Source organism: Schistocerca nitens, chromosome 1, assembly GCF_023898315.1.
Source record: "Schistocerca nitens isolate TAMUIC-IGC-003100 chromosome 1, iqSchNite1.1, whole genome shotgun sequence".
Lineage (NCBI taxonomy): Eukaryota > Metazoa > Arthropoda > Insecta > Orthoptera > Acrididae > Schistocerca > Schistocerca nitens.
In genome coordinates, this window is record NC_064614.1 from 706151725 (window position 1) to 706169726 (window position 18002).

At 39.3% G+C, this 18002-nt stretch overlaps 1 protein-coding gene across 1 annotated transcript in view; it reads left to right on the forward strand.

Annotated features, from left to right (window-relative positions):
* The window catches only part of LOC126259788 (mitochondrial intermediate peptidase), a 137692-nt gene that overhangs the window by 15500 nt on the left and 104190 nt on the right, over positions 1-18002 (forward strand). Inside the window, exon 3 of the mRNA XM_049956800.1 lies at positions 6154-6306. Within this exon, the coding sequence (XP_049812757.1) occupies positions 6154-6306 (153 nt within the window). The remainder of the gene's footprint in view (positions 1-6153; positions 6307-18002) is intronic.

An 18002-nucleotide genomic window follows, 5' to 3' on the forward strand; every position in this document is an offset into this window, starting at 1 on the left:
GCATCCAATGGATGTACAGCACGTCCGAGTCCTCCGATCGGTCCTCACTGGTGGCCAGCCCAGTTACTACTCCCACTGAGATTGACCCTTCACCTGTGGTCGAGTGGGAGGTTGCCCTGGGGCACAGCAGGCAGCGAAAGACTTCCAGGCGGCCACACGTAAGGCCTCCCCGGTTTGTCATAGAAACAGGTTCCAGGTGCTGTCTGTGGCCGACATTGTCGCTGAGCCAGATGCCGTCCCCTATCGTGGTTCAGAGGAAACCTCTCAGCCTGCAAGTCACAGAGGGTGGGATTATTGGTAGTTGGGAGCCCCAACGTTAGGCGCATTATGGGGCACCTTAGGGACATGGCTGCCAAAAAGGGAAAGGAAACCAATGTACACTCTGTGTGCATACCAATGGAATCATTCCATGAAGAGCACAGGATACAGAATAGTCGACAGGACCGATTGCGGACCTCTGGTACAGAGCAGAGTGGAGGGTCTGAATCAGAGGCTCAGATGGTTCTATGACCGTGTAGGCTGCAGATTCCTCGACTTGCGCCAAAGGGTGGCTAGGTTTTGGGTTCTGCTGAGTAGGTCAGGTGTCCACTATATGCAAAAGGCAGCTACACAGGTAGCAGAGGCTGTGTGGCATGGACTGGGCGGTTTTTTAGATTATCGGGTCTCGGGAAAACACAAGAAGGGCTTCAGTCACAAAGGGTGCAGGCTGAACACAGGAAGAATGTAGATACAGGAACCATTGGTATAACAGTTGTAAATTGTCGTAGCTGTGTTGGGAATGTACCAGAGCTTCCAGTGCTAATAGAAAGCACTGATGCTCATATTGTTATAGGCACTGAAAGCTGGCTAAAGCCAGAAGCTCAGCTGAAATTTTTGTGAAGAACCTAACGGTGTTTCGAAAGGATGGGCTAAACACAGTTGGTAGTGATGTGTTTCTTGCTGTTAGGAGTAGTTTATCTTGTCGCAAAATTGAAGCAGATAGTTCCTGTGAGTTATTATGGGCAGAGGTCATTGTTGGCAACCAGAATAAAATAATAATTGGATCCTTTTACAGGCCTCCCAATTCAGATGATACAATTGCTGAAAGGTTCAAAGAACAATGAGTTTGATTTCAAACACATACCCGGCTCATACGCTTATAGTTGGTGGTGACTTTAATTTACCCTCAATATGTTGGTGAAAATACATGTTTAATTCTGGAGGTATTCATAAAACGTCATCCAAAATTGTGCTAAACGTATTCTCTGAAAATTATTTCGAGCAGTTAGTTCATGAGCCCATGTGAATAGTAAATGGTTGTGAAAACGTGCTTGATCTCTTAGTAATAAATCATCCTGAGTTAATAACTAGCATCAATATGAATACAGGGATTAGTGAACATGGAGTTGTTGTAGCGAGATTGAATATTATAACCCCCAAATCCTCCAGAAATAAACGAAAAATATACCTATTCGAAATAGCAGATAAAAATCCACTTGATGCCTTCCTGAGAGACAATCTCCACCCCTTTCAAATTAATAATATGAGTGTGGACCAGCTGTGGTTTGAATTTAAAGAAATAGTGTCGGCAGCAATTGAGAGATTTGTATCAAATAAATTAACAAACAACAGAGCTGATCCCCCTTGGTACACAAAATGGGTGAGAATACTGTTGCAGTGACAATGAAACAAATATGCCAAATTTAAACAGACGCAAAATCCCCGAGATTGGCCACCTTTTGCAGAAGCTCAAAATTTAGTGCGGACTTCAATGTGAGATGCTTATAATAGTTTCCACAGTGAACCTTTGTCTCAAAACTGGCAGAAAATCCAGAGAGATTATGGTCGTATGTGAAGTATGTCAGTAGCAAGAAACAATCAATGCCTTCTATGCGTGATAGCAATGGAGATACTATTGAAGACAGTGCTGCCAAAGCAGTGTTACTAAACACAGCCTTCCGAAATGCCTTCACAAAAGAAGACAAAGAATTTGATTCAACATGAGTAACATAGAAGTAAATATCCTCGGAGTAGTGAAGCAACTTAAATCACTTGATAAAGGCAATCTCCTAGTCCAGGCTGTATACGAATTAGGTTCCTTTCAGAGTATGCTGATGCATTAACTCCATAATTAACAATCATATATAACCGTTCGCTTGATGAAAGATCCATACCCAAAGACTGGAAAGTTGCACAGGTCACACCAGTATTCAAGAAAGATAGTAGGAGTAATCCACTAAATTACAGGCCCAAATCATTATCGTCGATATGCATTGATATTGTGTTTGAACATTATGAATTACCTCAAGGAAAATGGTCTATTGACACACAGTCAACATGGATTTAGAAAACATTGTTCTTGTGAGACACAGCTAGCTCATTATTTGTATGAAGTGTTGAGTGCTATTGACAAGGGATTTCAGATTGATTCCGTATTTCTGGATTTCCGGAAGGCTTTTGACACTGTACCACACAAGTTGCTTGTAGTGAAATTGCATGCTTATGGAATATTGTCTCAGTTATGTGACTGGATTTGGATTTCCTGTTAGAAAGGTCACAGTTCGTAATAATTTATGGAAAGTCATTGAGTAAAACAGAAGAGATTTCTGATTTTCCCCAAGGTAGTGTTATTGGCCCTTTGCTGTTCCTTATTTATATAAACGATTTCGTTGACAATCTGAGCAGCTGTCTTAGGTTGATTGCAGATGATGCTGTTGTTTATCGACTAATAAAGTCATCAGAAGATCAAAACAAATTGCAGAACGATTTAGAAAAGATGTCTGAATGGTGCGAAAATTGGCAGTTGACCCTAAAAACAGTAAGTGTCAGGTCATTCACATGAGTGCTAAAAGGAATATGTTAAACTTCAGTTACACAATAAATCAGTCAACTCTAAAGGCCGTAATTTCAACTAAATACCTAGGAACTACAATTATGAACAAATTAAATTGGAAGGAACACACAAAAAATGTTGTGGGGAAGGCTAACCAAAGGCTGCGTTTTATTGGCAGGACACTAAGGAAATGTAACAGATCTACTAAGGAGACTGCCTAGACTACGCTTGTCCATCCTCTTTTAGAATATTGCTGCACGGTGTGGGATCCGTACCAGATAGGATTGACGGAGAACGCCGAAAAAGTTCAAAGAATGGAAGCATGTTTTGTATTATTGCGAAATTTGGAAGAGGATGTCACTGAAATGATACAGGATTTGGGCTGGGCATCATTAAAACAAAGACGTTTTTTGTTGCGATAGAATCTTATCCCGAAATTCCAATCACCAACTTCCTCCTCTGAATGCGAAAATATTTTGTTGACACCGACCTACATAGGGAGAAACGATCACCACGATAAAATAAGGGAAATCAGAGCTCGTACAGAAAGATATAGGTGTTCGTTCTTTCCAAGCGCTATAAGAGATTGTATAATTGTGAAGGTAGTTCATGGAACCCTCTGCCAGGCACTTAAATGTGATTTGCATAGTATCCATGTATATGTAGATGAGATTGTCAGTGTCCTCAAACATTTAGAAAATTATTCCTCTAATTTTTTCAACATGACAACGAATTCTTCAAGATTTGTGTTTCATTCAATGCCAGTGAGCACAGGGAAATGAATGGTTTGTTTGTCAGTAGTTGCCCCTTCCACAATGTGATTGTGTTAATGCATCCCCACCAAATAAGAAATGAGATCTTTCTCAACTTGCAAGGTCTTCCTGTGGATCATGTGCACTCAAGTACACTTGAAGTGAGATGTCTGCAATCCATTCTGGATGTTCTAATTTCCATTCCTGCTTTCCTCTTTCCTTTAGAAACTCATCAGCAGAGGATCTTAAATCGAAAAATCATTCCAGACATTCCCCTTGATTTAACCAGCATTCTTTACAGTAGTATAAAGTATCACCATACCCTTCACTCATTTCCATCAAAAACTGTTGCAACTGACTATGTAATAGTGCTAGCGACTTCAGAAAATTTACTATTTGCACCACCAGTTTCATCACGCTCTCTGTACCTACTAATTTAGTATGAATTGCTTATTGATGTACAGACCAATGAATCTCATACAAATCATCTGTTGATTGTTGTAATGTTTTGCTCTTTTATTGTCTACTAAATCTTTAAAGTCTTTCTGCATAGTGTTGTAATGCGCTGCATAGTGAATTTGTGGCATCCATCGATTGTGTGACTGCGTAATAGATGTTGAGAATTCTCATTCTTCCCTTCTGTGATTTCCATTCATATTAAAAGTTGGGATGATGATTTACTAGAATGCCTATTTTGTGCAAAAAACCACTGGACCTGTGAATGTCCTTTACATCACAAATAAATAGCAAAGGATAAACAGTGCTGACACCATGATTCTGCAGAAGTGAAGAAAGTCATGCCAACTGCAAAATGCCACACCAAATGCTGGAAGAAACAAGTGCTGCATTGCCCTGCTAAATGAAATATTGTGCTGTACTGAGTGGTTCAGAGAAGGACTGAGCTAGATGTGATGTGTGGTGTAGCAGTTAACGTCGCTAGCTGGCATGCTTATAGTTACCAGTTCAAATCCAACCACCAGCAATTATTTGTTATTTCGTATTTATTGTCTCTGGAATATTTTGAAACATATTATATTTGTAATGTTTGATTGTTCTCAAACATTCGATGTTTTGTGTAAATAGCAGCACTCTCCATTCAGGAGGTCTGTTCTGTTCTGGCCGTTAGCTGGTGATCGTAATAAACATGCTTACAGTGTTAAGTGTTGTATTTAATTGTAAACCATGCCATTTGATTTTCACTACTATATGACACCGTCATAAGCCTTTTTGAAATTTGCACTGAATTCCCACACTTTCTCAGTAATGTATCTGAGGGGGGACAAATGATCTAATGTGTCACTGTGTCTGTGGAAATTGCATTGGTAGTCCTCATGTAGTTCTTGAGGTATGGAGATCAGCCTGTTTAATAGGCACATTGATACCATTCCTCAGATGCCTCCATCCAGAATTTGATCTTCATATAACTTTTGGATAAAGCACAATAATTCAAGCAAAGATTTGCTTTTCTTCATGAGTCTCCATGTGCTTTCTACATCAATTTGTTCTTTTGAACCAGCCAGGTTTTGTCAGGTTACTTTCCATTTCTTTGTAATTTTTTCTTTTACTTCTTCCACCAGATTTCCTAAGTTGTATCTAGTAATTTCAGCCTCTTTTCTGTTTAATTTCCATTTGAATTTTCTTTTTATTTTTCGTATTATTAAGAAATGAAATAAGTACTTATGGCTGTAATCAATAACTGTTTATTTATGCTTGTGATGGTCTATGGATGCTCTCTGTATTTTACTTTAACATTTATTTCCTTTATCTATATGGAGTTGACATGTAGTTTATAATTAATTTATATTTCTTTTTTTGTGAAATGCATGTGGTCATTCAACTGAACCACCTGTTCTTACCATATATTCAGACACACAGGAATGATTCATGTGAAGTACTGCATCTATCATGTGTAGAAGCATTCATGAGGCAGTATGTCCTAATTCTTGTGAGAAACAAATTTAGGTAGTTGTAATTGGCACAGACAGTGAATGCACTGTTCTGATCAGATGTTATGAAATTTGACATGTACTATAATAATAACACAAAAGATTAACAGGCATATATTTAGAAAGAGGGAATGGACTCCTAGCAGCAAATAGTATTTTGTTTTTCCTTTCAGAAGGCTGGTGAAAGTTCAGTGCCAAAATGCACAGTAACTCTTATTATTTTAATCTAACTAGCTGTGTGTGGTGTTATTAGATGCTTATTGAGGATGTATTTAAGGACTGTGATCTTCATGTAATTTGTGAAAAAGCACAATAATACATACAAAGAAAGAGAAAATTTCCATTCCTGGAAGCTTTCAGTCCAAAACTTTTACTATTATTTTGGCTGCCAATAGAAACCATTAAATTTATCACTTGGAATTGAAGGTGAAACTTAACTTGGTGAAACAGTTTTTCAAAACACAAAGTGCAAATCATGAAAATATGCCTTTGCATTCATAAATTGCAAAAGACTAGATATCTTTTTTAAGTTCATAATGTACTGTCTTATGTTTTTTGTGTGTTTCAGAGGACTGTTGACTATAATTATTACTCACATTTATCCAGCATTGTTGTCTCATATGTTTTTCTTTTTTATATGAAGGTCACGAAAGATGGTTGAAGTTTTTGACGAACTGTCAGATACGTTGTGCAAAGTCGCAGATCTGGCTGAGTTCATTAGAATTGCTCATCCAAAAGCAGCATACTCACAAGCAGCAGAAGATGCATGTGTTAGCATCAGTGGAATAGTTGAAAAGTAAGTTTGGATGGCTGTTATCGTTGTTAGGAACTGCATGATCATAATGTTTTTGTGATGTGTAGAGAATTTGAATACTATTTAGACCTAGAATTTGTTTCTGGCACTTGAAGTAACTTTTCTCTCCGTGCTGTGTTCTGTGTTTGTGGATAATGCCAGTGTTTCACTGTAATTTGGATTCCACATTAAACCCAACTACTTCTTGATTAATGTCTGAATGTGCAGGTTCACAAGCATTGTGCAATGTTGTTGCAGGTTTTGGTATATCACTGTAGGTATATCATTGAGGTCCCCTCCCACCATAAACTTCTTTTACTCGCTACATATCTATTCAGTGCTTGCACAACTATTTTTCTAAACTTGACCCACAGTACCTTTATGTGCTCCTACATGTTTCGAATTCCTCATTTCTCTTTGTCTAGTTTACTGAACATACAAATATTTCTACTTTTTTAGTTGCTGTTTGTACTTTGGTAATCATTGTATGACTACACAAACCAGAGTGGGAGATGCGAGTCAGAGATACTGAATGACTACTGCTCTGTAAGTTCCGACTCTACCATAATCCAGCACAACTGAGGAGGGTGCGAATGAATTAATCTGCATTGTCCAGGGTTATATGCACACCATTATAATTACCTGTCTCTAACATAGCAGCAGTGAGGTGAAAGGTTAAGCAAATATATGGACCAAATTATATAATTGAATGAAACTGGATAGCTAAAATACCATTCACAAAGTGGCGGCAGAACACGCACATAAAAATAGGTTATAATTAAGCAAGCTTTTGGAGCTAGTGTCTCCTTCTTCGGGCACAAAGATTGAAGGGGAAGGAAGAGGGGCAAAGGAAAAGTCACTCAGAAGGTCTGCGAAGACTGTGTGGTAAGTCTCCCTGGCACGTAGTTCTGGATGACTTTTCCAGAATCCATCCTGTCACCTAGCTCTCTCCAGTAATTTTCCTTCACCCCTCTTCCTTCCTCTGCAATCCTTGTGCCGGAAGGAGAAGGCACTGGCTCTGAAAGCTTGCATAATTATAACCACCTTTTTTATACGTGTTCTGCTGCCACTTGATGAATAGATTTTTTTATCTATCCAATTACATTATACTGTCAAAAATGATTGTTTTCATTGTTAGACTATATAATTTAGGTGATAGATGTATTGTTGTAAATTTTAATTAGAGTTTATTCTATTAAACCTGAATCAGTGTGACCTTTCAAAACCAGGGAACATAGACTTCTTGTTCATGCAACCAGGAGCGTGATAAAATGCCAATGGTGAATTCTGCTGAATATTAAAATTCACTTAATACAATTGCACCATTACTCTATGGAAATTCTAATAAAGTTTCATTATTGTTCATAGTAGTAATTCAGTATTCAGCAGAACTTGCAATTTTTATGAAGTCCCACATGAAACTAAACCGAAAAATTTATAAGTATAAAAAAATATAATAGAGGGAAACATTCCACGTGGGAAAAATGAGACTGCGTCAGCTTTCAGACAACACCACATACAAAGTTTGCCAAGGTAATCCCATTCCCGATGTCCAGGCGGAGCTTCAAGGAATCCTCAGAACCTTAGGCCCCCTGCAAAACCTTTCACCTGACTCCATCAACCTCCTGACCCCACCGACACCCCGCACCTGTACCTTCTACCTTCTTCCTAAAATTCACAAACCCAATCATCCTGGCCGCCCCATTGTAGCTGGTTACCAAGCCCCCACAGAACGTATCTCTGCCTACGTAGATCAACACCTTCAACCCATTATATGCAGTCTCCCATCCTTCATCAAAGACACCGACCACTTTCTCGAACGCCTGGAATCCTTACCCAATCTGTTACCCCCGGAAACCATCCTTGTAACCATTGATGCCACTTCCTTATACACAAATATTCCGCACATCCAGGACCTCGCTGCGATGGAGCACTTTCTTTCACGCCAATCACCTGCCACCCTACCTAAAACCTCTTTCCTCATTACCTTAGCCAGCTTCATCCTGACCCACAACTTCTTCTCTTTTGAAGGCCAGACATACCAACAATTACAGGGAACAGCCATGGGTACCAGGATGGCCCCCTCGTACGCCAACCTATTCATGGGTCGCCTAGAGGAAGCCTTCTTGGTTACCCAGGCCTGCCAACCCAAAGTTTGGTACAGATTTATTGATGACATCTTCATGATCTGGACTTACAGTGAAGAAGAACTCCATAATTTCCTCTCCAACCTCAACTCCTTTGGTTCCATCAGATTCACCTGGTCCTACTCCAAATCCCACGCCACTTTCCTTGACGTTGACCTCCATCTGTCCAATGGCCAGCTTCACACGTCCGTCCACATCAAACACACCAACAAGCAACAGTACCTCCATTATGACAGCTGCCACCCATTCCACATCAAACGGTCCCTTCCCTACAGCCTAGGTCTTCGTGGCAAACGAATCTGCTCCAGTCCGGAATCCCTGAACCGTTACACCAGCAACCTGACAACAGCTTTCGCATCCCGTAACTACCCTCCCGACCTGGTACAGAAGCAAATAACCAGAGCCACTTCCTCATCCCCTCAAACCCAGAACCTCCCACAGAAGAACCACAAAAGTGCCCCACTTGTGACAGGATACTTTCCGGGACTGGACCAGACTCTGAAGTGGCTCTCCAGCAGGGATACGACTTCCTCAAATCCTGCCCTGAAATGAGATCCATCCTTCATGAAATCCTCCCCACTCCACCAAGAGTGTCTCTCCGCCATCCACCTAACCTTCGTAACCTGTTAGTTCATCCCTATGAAATCCCCAAACCACCTTCCCTACCCTCTGGCTCCTATCCTTGTAACTGCCCCCGGTGTAAAACCTGTCCCATGCACCCTCCCACCACCACCTACTCCAGTCCTGTAACCCGGCAGGTCTACACGATCAAAGGCAGAGTCACGTGTGAAAGCACCCACGTGATTTACCAACTGACCTGCCTACACTGTGATGCATTCTATGTGGGAATGACCAGCAACAAACTGACCATTCGTATGAATGGACACAGGCAGACAGTGTTTGTTGGTAATGAGGATCACCCTGTGGCTAAACATGCCTTGGTGCACGGCCAGCACATCTTGGCACAGTGTTACACCGTCCGGGTTATCTGGATACTTCCCACCAACACCAACCTATCCGAACTCCGGAGATGGGAACTTGCTCTTCAATATATCCTCTCTTCCCGTTACCCACCAGGCCTCAATCTCCGCTAATTTCAAGTTGCCGTCACTCATACCTCACCTGTCATTCAACAACATCTTTGCCTCTGCACTTCCGCCTCAACTGACATCTCTGCCCAAACTCTTTGTCTTTAAATATGTCTGCTTGTGTCTGTATATGTGTGGATGGATACGTGTGTGTGTGTGCGAGTGCATACCCGTCCTTTTTTCCCCCTAAGGTAAGTCTTTCTGCTCCTGGGATTGGAATGACTCCTTACCCTCTCCCTTAAAACCCACATCCTTTCGTCTTTCCCTCTCCTTCCCTCTTTCCTGATGAGGCAACAGTTTGTTGCGAAGGCTTGAATTTTGTGTGTATGTTTGTGTTTGTTTGTGTGTCTATCGACCTGCCAGCGCTTTCGTTCGGTAAGTCACATCATCTTTGTTTTTAAGTATAAAAAAATTTAGAATATAAATGATTGATTGGTTGCCTGATTTATGCAGGGAGACAAAACAACAGTGGTCTTAGCCCACTGTTACCCATACTGAAGCTGATTTTACTGTATGGTTTCTTTCCCTGTAAGTCCAGTAGCAGGAGGCCTTTTACACAGGGACAGTTCCTTCAGGAATTAATGAGCAAATATTCTGTTCATTTGGCCTCCAATTCTTCACATTGGAAGGTAAAATGTGGCACAGTTTTAAACCCCTCGTAACACAGTTTGCACTTAGGGACTTCTTTCTCTATGCCCATCACTTGTAAGTGTTTCTCAAAGTTTCCATGGCTGGTCATCAGTCCTACCATGAGTTTAATCTGTCTCTTGTTCAAACTCAGGATTTCAGAACTTCTCTAGAAATATTACTTTGTCATCATTAGTTTGCTGTGTTTCTGTTTTTGGGATCTTAGTCCAGTTTTTTGTTTGCTGCCTCCTAATCCAGCTACATAGTTTTCATCTTACCGCCAACTTAGTGATGGTTAGAACAGGTTCTGCTCCAGCAAATGGAGTCATTGTACCTGTCTTAGGTAGCTTATCAGCTTGTACATTGTCACTGATTCCTAAGTGACCAGGGGCCCACAGCATATTTACCCTGTTGCTTTATCCTTGGTTCACTTGGGTTTCATGGCATTTGGCAACAATATTTGGTCTTGTTGCAGTGGCTCATAGAGATTTTGGAGCTGCTTGTTGATAAATGTAGATGGCATGATTCTTGTCACACCTATGCAGATTATCTCCCATGCCTGCTCTGGTAGTAGATATTTCCACCTGGAATATTGTGGTCAGCTACCGTAAAGAGATTACTCTCTCTAGTGTAGCCTGCATCCCATAAACCCCAGACCCAGCACTTTAATATGTTTTTGATCCTTCAGTAAACTAGGCTATAGCAGTATTGAGGTTTGTTCTTCCACTGCTCACTACTTCAAGTTGTCATCTTGAAAGGTTTATTGAAGCAGCTGGAAGTTATTCTACAGCTGACAGACATATCCCTGACCACTCTTTTACTCACCACACACACTGTTTGGTGTGGGATTCTGGCTTTCCTAAAGCTTTTAGTTATTTCCAGTTGTTAATCTGCCACCTCAATTGTAACCCAAAGGTGTGCAATGGGGGATGTCCAGCATGGTTTCCATCCCAACAGTGGCCGTGCTGCTAATTCCATCTGTTACGGTTAAGCAGGCCAATCTTTGTACCTTTCCAGGCTCTTTTAGTAGCCACCTTCCATTGTTCTTTATTCCACCATATGATAGCCCCATAACTTATTGTTCCATGTCAACAAACAACCCTTACTAAGGTGGCGATCCGACTTGGCGTGTAGGTCAGAATGCATTTTACTTGAACATTGCATGAGAACGTTGAAATGAAAAATTAGAAATAACATAAAGATTTGAAACACCAGTTAGACTGGCTGAGTGACCTACACAATTTCTTCCCCGTTTCATTTGTAGTGGGGCTGACCTGTTTTGAGGGCTTACCTGTGTAGCTGGGGATAACAAAGTCCTGACCTGCTATATTTGCCAGTTGGCTTTATTTACTGGCTTACACAATGGTCAGATGGTACAGTGCTGGTGGCTGAACGGTGGCCGAACATTTAACAGCACAACAACAGATATAGTTAATCATATGCGACAGTCATGTGACTAACATTAGAGGTGGCCCTGAGGAAAATGTTGCAAATTAATATGGCTTGTGGATACTGGGGCTGAACATTGTAAGCAATAGTTTCTTTTAATTCTTTCAGTTAACGTTGATCAAAATTCCAAGTATTAAAGGTGACACAAAACAGAATCAAAAAGTGAATATCAACACTTCAGAAAATTAGAATACTGTTAGAAGGTGGCTGAATTTTCAAGATTAGTTCCCATTGTTTAATCCATAATACTTTTATGTAAGAAGAAGACTTTTTAGTAAAACTTGCCCACCTGTTGCCAAGATTGTTTTGACTATACTGCAGAAGTTTCGCCCAGAAACCCTTACCCCTCCTCAGTGCAGTCTCAATCTCTCCCCATGCAATTTCCGTAGTTTTGGAGCCCTGAAGAAAGACGTATGTAATGACCGGGTAGCTTTGAACAAACAGGTGCATGTGTGGGTACAATCATGAATGCTTTTGCTACAATTTCTGTTGTCGATTCAGCGATTGGGAACAAGATGAGGAAACATGAGAACTGATGAATGATCAATAATATGTACCTATTTTCCTGCTTTGTTTGTGGAAGTGTTTGTTGGACATCCAGATTAATATTTCCAAGGGCATTGAAGCTTCGGGCAGTGTTTGCAGCAGAATTTCAGACTTAGTCTGTTGTGCACACTATGCACAAGAAATACATGTGTGTGTATAATATTCTATATCTATCATGCCATTGACCTTTCCCCCAATATTTAGCTTCCAAATCGGTATTTTTTGCACACTATAGCAAGCTAGAACGTGTATAGTTTCTACAATTTCCGCATAAATTCTAGAACCATTTGCCCTTCCACTGTCTCAAACACATGATATTTTAGATGTGAGTGGGAGAGAGGAACCCTATCTACTGCGCGTCACGTGCCTGTGTGTGCAGGTGTGAAGTCAGTTGCGAGCAAAAGGTCGACGCAGCGGTTGAACAGCACCGGCAAGTACTTGTCGGGTGATCCATGGAAGTTGTAGTGAAAGCACACGGAAGAAGCACATAAATTCTGTGTTATTCTGTGCTGTTTGTAATTGTGACTATTGTTAGTGAAAAAAGAACAATTGGGATTCGGAATTGTGAATAAACTCTTATCTTGGGCTTGCTGGAGGCAAGACGTATTTTACGATTTGTTTGTAATAGAGTTATGGTTGTTAAGCCAACTATTTGCTAAATTGACTTAAATCTGTTTCTAATGTGAGATGATATGAGTGACTCACAAGAAGTCTGATATTTATGTGTGAAGTGTGAATTTGGTTCTTTATGAAGCTCAAATATACCAATAGTTGTTGAAAAGTATTCTTCGAGTACCTAATTATTTTGCAAGTAGAGAGAGTCTTTAAGGTTCCTGAAACTAGCATCATTCTTTGGAGAAGAAGTTTATAGAGATTCCAGAAGCCAGCTATCCAGAGAATAAGATCGGCTGTGTATACCAAGTAAGTTGACTCGTGTAAGAGAAGTGGGAAGTTTGCACATACACTTCACACACTCTTAGTCGTCAAAATTTTAGAACGTGGCAGCTGTGACAGGATTGAAGAAAACAGGTATTTTGAGATGAAAAAGAGAGAAAAAACTATCAAGTGTTGCCATAGCAATTAAGCGTAATACGACAAAAGAACCATTAAGAGTCACTGGATTATGCTGGAGTATCTGTGGAGAAAATTTGTAAAGGCAAATAAGGGAGAAGACGTAAGAAAGTCACAACTTGAAAAACCGGAGGGAAGATCTCGACGTATTAGACTAAGAAGAGATATGCCTAGAAAGATACGACTAATAAGGTCTGGTGTGGGGAGTATACAGCTCTCACATGCATCATGGGGATGCAGACATGGAAACCAGCCTACATCCAACGCTGCTGGCACCAGCTGCTGTTCACCGGTGCTGACCTGCTGTCACATCTGCTCACCTATGCTGTAAGAATTCTACACCGGGTGAGCAAGAAGTGATGCAAACCATTTAATGAACTTTATTAATGTAGTTATTATACTTAAAGTTAATTTTTAAATGCTCACAAGGTCTAAAGCTTGTAAAATTATGGATCACGTTCAGCAAATTGGAGGGACGTCAGGACCAGCCATGGCTATGAGAATTACTAAAGAAGGGTCTGACTGGTCTGAGTTAGTAAATCTAATCAAAACTCAAAATGCTGCTCTAAGTAAGGAGTTAAGAGTAGTATATTCTTGTTTGAATGCTCAGAATGAAACTTTAGGGTTGTTAAATGCCATAGTCAACTTGCAGAGCAAAGAATTTGCTAATCTGTGTGAAAGTGTGAATGCTTTAAAGATTGAATTTGACATCTTGTATGGCAAAGTAGAGGATTTGAAATTAGACTTACAGAAAGAATTAACCAATTCCTTGGACATTAACGTAAATCAACTGTTCACTGACTTTAGTCAGAAACAGAATGATCGATTACAAGATTTAGCAAAAAAGTTATAATTTGATATTGAGGAAAAATGTAATACTGTAGAATCAGAAATAAATGAAAAGTTAGGATTATTTGAAAATGTATGCAATGTTAAGTTTGATGCTGTAAAGCAGGGATTGTATACTTTAAAAGAGAGTGTTGAAAAGCAAGATAAGTTAATGCCAATAATCCAATCGCAAATTACTGGTGTAAGTATGTGAGTGGATAATGTAGAAGGAAGGTTCCAAGAGAAGATAGCAAACACTGGTATAGTAAATATAAGTAGTTTGGAGAACAATTTGGATGGATTATAGATCAAAAAGTCACGGAGAGAATGACATCTGGGAATGTGTCGCCTATTGTTTCTTCTGAACTTTCAGATACCCGAAAGGTGGAAAGGACAAAGTGGAAAAACAGACAACTTCACCCAATGTTGTGTTAACTAGTGAAGTAGTTACTGATTTACGATGGCGAGCAAATTCGGGGTTATCGAGACAATCCCCTAAGTTTAAGCCAGATGGAGATGTCCATCCAATTCATTTTTTGAAAAGATTCAACCAAGCTATGCCAAAGAACTGGGAGGATTCTAAAAAGATTGAATTTGCTGTGGGTTACCTTCTAGGAGAAGCCTCCGAATGGGGCACAGTAAATATTGAGAACATTTCCTCTTGGGAAGATTTTCAAAAGAAATTTAAGGAGAAGTATTGGTCCTCAAGTGCCCAGGAGAAGTTAGTATCAGATTTGTTATTACAATAATACTTGGGGTACAATGAGGAATTATTTTGATTGGCATCTAACACGTGCAAAGTACTTAGATAAGCCGATGGAGGAAAAAGATTAGTGCGGATTTTAATTAGACGATTACCCATATATGTGAGGAAAGGTATCTTAGGTAATAGATGGGAGATGGTAGAAGAGTTGTTGTCCTTTGTAGATGCACTTGATGCCTTAAATAAGGACCACAATGAAAACTTGTACCAAAGTGAAAATCCAAACTACAAAAGGAACAGTGGTAATAATTTTTAAAAAAACTTGAGGCTAACTTAGCTAGAGTATACAGGAAAATGGCAATGACAGTTATCAGAAAAAGCACCCACCTTCGAGTTTAGGTCCAGTAACTTTGCAGGAATTTGTACCAAGTAATGATAGAATACAAAGTGGTAACGTAGTATCTCACTTTGGTAACCAACCTGTGATGACTGATAATGAGGAAAACGTAGTGCGATCTGGATCCAGGGCCAGTGCTTATGTCATGGAAATACACTAGCAGGCCTTAGTCCAGTCAAGTATGATAATTTTACCCATAAAATACCTACAAAGGAATGGTTGCTACTGGAAGAACCAAGCTTGATTATAAACAATCCACAACCTAAAGTAGCAGAGACCGTAGAAAATTCCGAGGTTAACATATTTATAGATTCAGAGAGTGGGGTATCACTCATTTCCAACACATCCTTTAGTTCATTACAGACTAAACAACACTTACCGTTATTTCCAGTGACTGTAGTTTACATAGTTTGAATAACAGGAACAAAAAGTAAGGTTGAAAAGTACGAAACTCAAGAGAACTGCAGCATTGGAAATATATTATTTCGTCAAATGATGTTAATAGTAGAGAATATCAGAAGAGATGTATTGTTTGGTTCAGATTGGCTATTAGAGTCTAAAGTTATCGTGAACTTTGACAAAAATCTTCTATGTTTTGGTAAAGGGGACAGTAGATATTGGGTACCCTTTGTGACAGGTAACTACATTGGAAAACAAACAACTGAGTGTCATTGCTTTTGATTAACAGCTACAGCACAATTGTCACCAAAGATCAATAATGTAGATCCAGGAACACATCAAATTGAAATACAAGACAAAGTCAACGAATCCCAAATATTAACCGAACAAGAAAGATGAGATTTATATAAAATTGTAATGGAATAGGAAATAGTGTTTTCCGACCGTCCAGGTAATACAGTGACTACATATGTAAATTCAAAATCAAAGATGTTTTTGTAAGCCAAATCCAATACCTGTAAGTTTGAAAGAAGCTGTTAGGGATGGAATCAACAAAATAATTGACAGTAATATTATAGAGCAGAGTTCTAGTGTAATGAATAATCCTTTTCTTGTGGTAAAGAAAGCTACAGGCAGAGTACGATTAGTATTAGACGCTCATACATTGAATATACGTATAGAGACAGAAAGAGAAAGACCAATTAACATCGATGAATTTTTGTCAAAATTTGAAAAGGCGAGTTTCTTTAGCATGATGGGTTTGACTGTGGGATATTGGCAAATAAAATTACACCTGGTATCCAAAAAATATACAGTATTTTTGTTTGATGGTAAATTATATCATTTTAATGTATTACTATTTGGACTAAATATCTCAATGTCCATATTTATACGTGCGCTAGATGAAGCACTAGGGAGAGATCTGCTAAAGAATTTGATAATATGTGCAGATAATATCCTTATAATATCAGCTACTTGGGAAGAACATTGTCGAACCTTGAGTAAGACATTGAAAAGATTTAAAGAAAACATATTATGATAAAGCTATCTAAATCGTATTTTGCGCACCAAGAGTGTAAGTTTTTAGGTCAAGTTTTTAGGTCATTTTGTAGGGGTGCAGGGAATTAGACCAGAACCTGAATGCATTAAAGCTATTAAAGAATGTCCACACCCTAGAAATGTAAGACAGTTAAACAGATAGGTATGGCCGGGTATTACAGACAGTATGTACGAGGGCAAGAAATAAATGACCCAAGAATTTTACGTTTATTAAGAAAGGGAATACCGTGGGTTTGGGATCAAGAGGCAAATGATGTGTATGAAAACGTCAAAAGAGCGCTTATTGAATCACCCGTATTACACCATCCAGTTACGGGCGAACCATTTAAATTGTCAACAGATGCATCTGATTACGGTATTGCTGCAGAACTATTCCAAGGAGAATGGGCTCTAAATAATGTAGAACACTGAACCATAGCTTTTGCTAGCAGTAGTCTAAATAAGCATGAATTAAATTATACAGCTACCAAAAAAGAACTATTGGTAATTGTATGGAGTATTCAGAAATTTCAAACACTGGTATGGGGATCAGAAGTCCATGTTTATACTGATCATCAAGCTCTATCCTTTCTAATGAGTAGACGATTGTTGCACCGTAGGTTAATGCAATGCATGCTATTCCTACAGGAATATGATATTCGAATACAATATCTAAAAGGTTCCGAGAACATTGTACCGGATGCTTTGGCTAGGCTACCAATAGGAATGGAAGAAGTAAAACTTACGGAAGGACCCAGCATTATTTTTGTAATTAATTTTATGTCAGCAGAATATCCAAACATCAGGGTACAAGAGATGGCTCAAAGAACAACAGAAAATATCCATCATGATCTCTTTTTTACAGAAATGTTTTCTATGTGTAATTGGAATTCCTTACCTGCTAATCAAGTAGGAAAATGGAAAATTATGGGTCATAATTTGCTTTGGAGAGACAGCGTAACACGTAACGTTGGTGCTTATGCATTCCAAAGGTAATGGAAGACGCACTTGTGTGGTGTGTTCATACAGGATATGGACACTTCGGAATAAAAAAGTGTATAGCCCATATGAATAAGTTTTAATATTTTAAGAAGCTAGGGCATAAAGTAGCAGCTTTGATAAGAACTTGTGAAATTTGCCAGAAAGTGAAAGAGAATAATACTCACATGAAGTACAAAATTTATCCGATTATTCCTAAGTTGTTGCACGATCTCACAGCAGCAGATTTTTTTGGACCAGTTCCAAAAGGAAACGGAGGAGTGTCATACATTTTGGTCATCATAGAGTGTTGGTCAAAATATGTTAAATTATATCCAGTCAAATGAGCCAATACGCAGACAGTTATACACTGTTTACAATACTGTCTGGAAGTAGGTAAACCAAAATGGTTTATTACGGATAATGGC